The 8021-nt window shown below is 41.5% G+C and overlaps 1 protein-coding gene across 1 annotated transcript; it reads left to right on the forward strand.

Moving 5' to 3' along the window:
- Positions 1-3120: 3120 nt before the first annotated feature.
- mnx1 (motor neuron and pancreas homeobox 1) lies at positions 3121-7627 on the forward strand. The gene is made up of 3 exons (XM_073052958.1): positions 3121-3712; positions 5892-6052; positions 6500-7627. The coding sequence occupies exons 1-3, from the start codon at positions 3238-3240 to the stop codon at positions 6785-6787; spliced, it is 924 nt and encodes a 307-aa protein (XP_072909059.1). The 5' UTR covers positions 3121-3237; the 3' UTR covers positions 6788-7627.
- Positions 7628-8021: the final 394 nt, after the last annotated feature.

Below are 8021 nucleotides of genomic sequence, written 5' to 3' on the forward strand. Positions count from 1 at the left end.
TTTTTCTTCCGTGTGGCCGGCTGCACAGCACAAAGTATTGCATTATTTTTGTTTAAGAAGCTATTTTGTTTCCAACTAACAGTAAAGCGTAAAACAAAAATCCGACTATGAGAGCTGAGAGAAAGATTGTGATTTTCCTTAGAAAAACTCTTGTTTTTACCCTCCATATTTACCACCAGTACCACAATAGCAGGAGATCCCTCGCGTTAATTAACATCATATGAAATAATCGGGCCATTGTATCAATATAAATAACGAATTATTTTGCGCGTTCCCAAATTATGACGGGAAAGAGATAGAGATCACTCATTTCACTTAACGTGGCATGAATTTCTCAAAATAAAAGGAGACGAAGTTATTCAAGGGTGCAACATGCCTGCGGAACAACTTAAATCTTCATGGTCGCAGTTCTTGCAATAAAGGTGTTTTCAAGTTTGAAAACATCAACCATTGATACAGTTCTGACTACTTGTGGCTATTTGTTTCTAAAACAAAGGAAATTGTGAAGTTTTATTTTAAAAACCGATCGGAGTCAGTTATATTTTCAAATGGTTAAATTGGAACGACACGGGCGATGGGGAACTAAAATGCCCGCAAAATGACTAGCAGAAATCCTCGGGAAGGTAATGGATTTGATCTGTGCCTTGTTGATTTCCCCTGAGCAAATAAGCCTTTGATGCAGTCACAGTGAGAGTGGTTAGCTGATGAATTGACAAAATGTAATCAGCTTTATTGGGAAACGGGTTACGGAGAGCTGGGTGTCAATAATTCCGATCATGACCCGTTCATCCATTAAGTGGAGCTGTCTGATTAGGCCGATGAAGGTCCGGTGCGTTCTGTAAAGAAATTGCTTTCATAAACTTACCATTATTATCCGTCTATGTAAGCTGCCTCTTCGGGGATGAGGCAGAAGGGTCGTCATCCATCAACATCGTAATATATCACAATCTTGTTACTTTATGTCAAAATGTTACGGACAGATTTGTATCACAAATATGGCCTGCCTGCAGTAGATGGGGTCCTGATGTTTAGCTGACTATCGATGATTGCATCACGTTCTACGACATCTTCTTTACAAATGCCTTTATCTACAGCAGAATCAATCCTCGAAATGCTGCGAAAGCGGCTGCCGCAAACCCAAATTAAACGGGGAAAGGTGGTGGCGATGGTTCCTTTCTTCTCGGTGTTCCTGTCCATGTGTCAGAGAGAAAAAAATCACAATGCTGCAGTACTGGTCTAGTGAAACAGCTTCGCAACCGAGAGTACTTTAAAGTTGGTGACTCCTTATTCAGAATTTAAAGAAACGGTCTCGTCCGATTTTAAAAAAATATACCACATTATACTTACGCAAACTTATTTAACGTAAACTGTCCATTACATTTTGAAGCTGTGAAAAAAATGGAATCCTTGTGGTTAATAAAATTAAGAAATCTTTTCACAGAATGTTACGATAGATTTTAAGATAACAAGTCAATCGAGGGACCAGTGACCCACTCCTGCTTCAGTTCCTTACGTTCTTACGCTTATCTGGTGTATAATTAGAAGTTAGCAGAAGTCACAGAACATAAGAATCAAGACTCTTTACAGTAGAACTATGAAAACGATTCGTAATCGAGATATTGTTTTTTTCACTTTGTAACACTTTGTAAATTTGAAGGGGGTTTAACGATGTGGGAGTAAAGGCTTCGGGGATTGCTGATGAGAAGGTCTAGTTTATTATTAACCTTCCTGAAGAAAACGAGCTCAGGTAAAAACGAACTGCCGGGATTTTCAAATGAGTGGTATCCACTGACGTTTCAAGCTATTCACAACTCTGTTGCAAATACGTTGCAGTATTTTGATAAGTGCAACATGGTACAAACAAAACACTTGCAAAAATGTTACATTTTTTTTGTTTTAAGTCACTTTAGGTCTACTCTTCCAGCATCTGCATCTTGTTTCTTAGCTGCACTCTTAATGCCTAGTCCCCGGGTTGTTTATTTAATCCAATCAACCATCTCAGAGCTGAACGAGAGAAAAGCTTCACATGGAACTGAGGAAAGAAAGCCCGAAGAGTGCATTTTGCACAGTCGCTTACAATGTGTCCTTTTCATAAAATAAAGCACATAGTAGGTATTTGCTTGCGTTCTCACACCTCTTGTGTGTGTGTGTATGTAGGGGGAGGGGAGGTGGTTGGTATTAGTACATGGGGGTTGGTTAACAATATCTTCAGTCAACACAGGTGCATGAACTCGTGTTAGGTGAAATAACCGCGGGCAAAATAAGTGGTAAGTTTTAGCAGAACAGTTCACACCGGATTCCTTCTCATAATGAACTGCGGCCTAAAATTCTGTTTGTTTATATACCATCGACTATAGACGAAACAGTCTAAACCTTCAATTTCCATCCTTAAAAATCATGACACAAGCACAGACTGTAACATTAACACAAGATATTCTGCAGATGCTGTAAGTCCAGAGCTACGCGCTCAAAACGTTGGAGGAACTCAACAAGTCAGACAGCATCTATGGAAATGAATGAACAGTCAACGTTTCGAGTCAAGACCCCTCATCAGACTTTTAATGCTACTGGGTCTTTTGCTTTCTATTTTATTTCTAATTACACAGGAACAGGCCTCGCTGGAGTTCTCCAAATTTCAAAGTATTTCCCAGCCTCATACTGGTGTTAAATCTCAGAGGGAGGAAAAGAACTAACACCTTTAATTACTTTAATTATGGAGATTATCTCCTCCAATAACAAACAGTGGCTTATTCTCAAATGATGTTGATGACGGCAACGAATGGGCGAGGAAGGTGTCAATAAGTGGACCAATCGTCGTAAATAATGCCGTAAATAGGCGTGACGTTCCAAGAATTGGCCAATCAAAAATCTGAGTTCGCTGATTCTTTCCCGCAAGTTTGTCTATCCACCAATGGGGATCGGAAGGTGTGAGAAGTTGAGCAGGGGAGCTCTTGAAATCAGCAGATTCAACCTATTGAAATGTTTCAAAGCTTCAGAGCAGTGACCAATAGAAACTTAGCTACGCGCAGGGAAGAATGGCTTCACCAATGGGATAGAGGTCAGGATCTTCAAGTGTGAAATACTGAACCAAGGTGGAGCTGAACGCTGCTGTCTAGTAAATACAGTAAAAGAACTAACCGTATCTGCAGGAAGGGAGAACGGATCGTGGCATCATTTTCTTTCCAACAAAATCTGGCGTGTTACTTTTCCTCCCACGGTGTGGAATAAAAAAAGCCGATGGAAAAATCCAAAAACTTCCGAATCGACGCGCTCCTCGCCGTTGATCTGCCCAAACCGCAAACTTGTTCGCCCCTTCTTGCAACTTCACCCCCGTCTTCCAGTGCCAGCCCTCCTATGCTTGACCAACACCCGGCCACCTCCGACTGCCTGCGCACTGATAGCCCGTCACCGCCGAGGCTGACTCTCGGGAACCTCATGTCTAAACCTGGCTTCCTGAGTGTTCAGCAGCATCCCGGGATGACCAGCCTTCATCCCCACGGGGCCATCCCAGCGTCGGCTCTCTACGGCCACCCGGTATACACCTACTCGGCGCTGACGGGCCAGTCCGGCGCCTTGCCGTACCCTTATCCCCAGCTAGCAGGCACTCATCACTCGGAGCCAGTCAAAGTGACGGCCGGGACGTTTCAGATAGACCAGTGGCTTCGAGCCTCGACAGCCGGCATGATGCTGCCTAAAATGCCGGATTTCAACGGTAAGCGTCCCCTTACTTTCTAAAAATAGAAGTGAAAAAATATTTATGCAATTGCAAAATTTACTATTTGTATCTAGAAATTATAAAATCAGTTAAGATATTGAACTATTGATTGTATGATTAGACCTCTAAAGGATGTAACAATATCAGAACAGTGGTATTGCATAATCGTTAAACTCTGTTAATCTTAGATTAGTTGACCGCCATTTGACAGCAAACCATTCGTAAATAAGTTTTCAGGTCGCATTTTTACTGCATTAAAATTATTTACGAGGGAAACAACAGCAAAATAAACATACCAACTGTACACGTTAATATTGTAAATGCGAATATACAATACAGCTGTCGCTGTGCATTTGAAAAACAAATTGCAACCTCGGCTAAATGAAATATATTTCTTTCTAAGAATCCTATATCAGCTCGGTTTCCAATTACGAAGTTCACTTTCTCTTCTCTTCCACCCCCCCCCCCCAACTTTATAGTCAGATTGGTGCTTGATTGTGGAAAATGCAAAATGGTGGGTTTAGATACAATAGCTTACGTGTAAATAAAACAATCGTTCAGGCGCAAAGATGCGAGATGGTGCAATGTACTGATTTTAAGAATACTTAAAAAAAGAAAAAGTGATTTTGGATTTTTTTTCCCTTTGGTGTGAAAAATTCCTGAGTGGGGAAAAAATACTAATTCGGTGAGGAGCGAATATCCTCCAAACCTGAATCTCAAACAAGGTTTCGGTGGCGATTAAATGGGGAAAAGGGGAAGCAAAATGGGCGGATAATAGCCGGCTGAAAGTGGCAAGGTGGTGTTAAAATCTCAGCACTGTTGCTGTTTGCAGAAGAGAGACTGGGCTTTTTGTTTCTGTCTATTGGAGCAGGTTTGTTCAAGATGAGGCAGTAAATAGCACCTTTTCTCTCCACCGTTTGCTGTGAATGGCGGGCTCTATGCAAACCCAGCAACAATGAGCTGACAAATCCAACATGTGGCTTATTTATTAGCCTTTGCAAACGATTCTTTATTCGACCTGATTTTAGTACCCTGTGACACGGATTCTTTCTACGTGTTAGGATCCTTTCTCTTGGTTTGGGTAAAATAAGCACATTCCTTAGAGTTTAAAAAAAAATCCAGATGCTATTAAAATATCAACAATCTGAACGTTCTCATGGTATCTTAATATTGATAGGAATTGAAATGATTTCTTAAACTCTCAGTGTCGTTTTATTTATATGTTGGAATGAACCTATAGGTGTTTTCACATTTGGGGTTAGCCGTGTACGATATTTAATCCCTGTGTGTTAGTTGGTATTGATTTAATTAAAGGATTGTCTGCTTTACACTGGGGCTTAGAGGGGATGCCGATAAACGGTGGGCGTTCTCACTAAACAGAGCCAATCAACTTTCCCTGGGGATCTGAAGCTAATTTCACCTCTCTTCTATTGTACCTTTCATTGTCTGGCACATGTTAGTCCTGTGGGAAATCATCGTCCTTTCTAAAAGAACTGCTTTTAAATTGCTGGCCAATGTAATATCTTAATACACCAAGAAATCACCGTTATGTCCACTGAAAAGGTTCTACATGTTGCTAATGACGATTACACTTAACAGATGATTCGGTGTCGTGCAACCAGCGAATATAAATTGTTATCTTAGTACAGGCCGCGCAAATGATATGGATTTCATTTCCACTCTTGGAATTGCATCCCACAAATGATAAATATTGCCATAATCACACCTGAAACTGTTCCAAAATCATCTTAAATAAAGACTCGAGTTTTACATTCCAGTTTAAGGACGATGCTATATTTAAAAATATAGCAGGTAGTTCGAAAATGCAGATTTGACGTTTCCACGAACTGATTCAAAATCTGGTTATTATTCAATGTTTAAAATTACAAAAATAAAACACTTGTCATTTGGCAATCCGGTTTATTAATTTACAATTTTTTTTTTAGTTTTGCAGAGTGTGTGTATTTTAAAACCAAGCCTTTAGGAACGATCTAAATGTGTTAAGGATAGAAAAATACATAAACTCCCCTCCCAGACCGCAAACGGATAGGTTGATCAGAAAACTAGCGCTTACCTCTCCCCTCCCTCACTCCAGCCGTTGTACTCTGTAGCTATGGCAGGAATGTTAATTTGTTAAGGGCTGTTCATCTGTCATATTGTTGCTTCTGTTCCGCAGCACAGACACAGTCCAGCATGCTGGGGAAATGCCGCAGGCCGCGAACGGCTTTTACCAGCCAGCAACTCTTGGAACTGGAGCACCAATTCAAGCTGAATAAGTACCTCTCTCGGCCCAAACGGTTCGAGGTGGCCACGTCCTTGATGCTCACAGAAACACAGGTAGGAGCCACCGGCGCATATTCAGCACAGACCAGTCATTTGATATAAACCGTCGGCAACTTTTAAGCTTTCAGTTTTAATTCAGAACCGTGTTTTTCAAACCGTGTAATTCGAACTGTGTTTTCGTTTGAATCTGTGTGTTGTGTGTGTGAACTATGTGCTTGTATGGCTTTCCAGCCTGTACCCCTTCCCCTCCCCCAGCTTCTTATTCTGGCTTCTTCCTCTTTGCAGTCCAGATGAAGATAAATTCCTCCAGCATTTTGCGTTTGTTAATCTGGATTTCCAGTCACTCCTGAATCTCTTGTATGACTTATGTGGTGGGTTGGTTTTAAGGAAACTGTCTCCTGCTGTTTGTTATGTCCCATGTCTTACACTGTCCTCCTTTCTCACCTGCGCGTCTCCTTTTTTTAAAATCTCGATCTCCTTCTCTCTCTTAAACCCCAAAAGGTTAAAATATGGTTTCAAAACAGACGGATGAAGTGGAAACGGAGCAAGAAGGCCAAAGAACAAGCGGCCCAGGAAACGGTCAAACAGAAGGGGAAAACCACTGAGCACATGGCGAACGAGAAACCTGACATTGCCAAAAGCGACCAGAGCAAAAATTCCAGGTTAAGGAACGTTCGGGGCAGCGACGAGGAAGGAGGGAGTCTATCGTGTCCCTCGTCCGAATGTTCTTCAGACGAAGAACCCGAGCAGGTTCACACACATCAGGGCCCAACCATGAAAACTAAATAGAGCAGATCACGCCCTCGGTCATATAGCTTCACTTGCACAGCGTCTCAGGAAGGCTCTGGACTGGCAAGTTTCTCTGAAGCCAGGTTCATTTGTGTTTTTGCAGCTGAAGTTGCTCCATTGACGATGTTTCTTCGTCTCTAACCAATTGCCATAAACATACAGGTTCGTGTAACTCTGAACGTTAAAAAGTGGAAAATTGCAAGACTGTACCGTCTTTATTTTTATATTGTATTTATAAGAACTGGCCCATAGTCATGCATGCTAAATTATTGTTTAGCTATAGTGTGCTGTTTCGTTCCTCTCCCCCCAATACAGTATATTGCAAGTACCGCTGTATATAACGCACAATAAATGTTTTCTATGGAACTCGTCGCTGCGATTCATTTGAGTAAACTTTACGCCGCCCCGACTCCTTCGCCATAGATGACATAACGTCGAGGCAAAAATTATGGAGCCAAGTTTACTATAAAATAAAACAGGGTAAGACTCAATGTTGACCGCACCGTTTTAAAGCCCTGCACAGCAGCGCTCCTCAATCCGAGAATCAAACGTTGCTACGTTTAGAATTACAGAATTAAACGCCGCTGCCTAAACCCGAACGAGGCGGCGCACACATCGGTGTAGAAGAGAAAGTTGAAACGAAAACCGGAGCTAGAGGTACAAATGCCTGCATTGCTGCGCTCCCAACCGTCTGCTTTTTTATTCTGTGGGCGAGGCCGTTGTGCCCTGGACGTTATCACCTCTCCTCTCTCTGAAGGGCGGATGTTAATGATTCTGTCGGATCCATGCGAATGTGCCGTTCGGCAAACATTAAGATCGAGTAAAAACTGCAGAAACATTTAACACCCGGGTTGAAATTGCTTTATTTTAATAAACCTTCGGAACGGCAGTCATTAATCACCGCTGTGGAGGTAGAGCTCTCCCCTGTGATGTGGAAGTTCGCTCGTGGGCCATATGTTCAGCAGATAAATCAAACATTTATCACTTTCCCCTTCGTTGATTTTATTGATTTTTTTTCAAACTTTCAAATATTTGCAAATAAAATTATACGCAAAGGAGCTAGCGATAACTTCCTCCAGTCAACTGCGGATTGGGTCTGCGAGAGTAAACTGCATATATAAATTCCATCCTTTGTCTCCATTCGATCAAAATAAAGACAGAAAAGATGGAGGCATATTTTATATCATTTTTCTCAAAGGTAGACTTTATTTCTAAGATCGTTTTAGTTTCAATC

This window comes from Hemitrygon akajei, chromosome 8 (genome assembly GCF_048418815.1).
Source record: "Hemitrygon akajei chromosome 8, sHemAka1.3, whole genome shotgun sequence".
In the NCBI taxonomy this organism is placed as follows: domain Eukaryota; kingdom Metazoa; phylum Chordata; class Chondrichthyes; order Myliobatiformes; family Dasyatidae; genus Hemitrygon; species Hemitrygon akajei.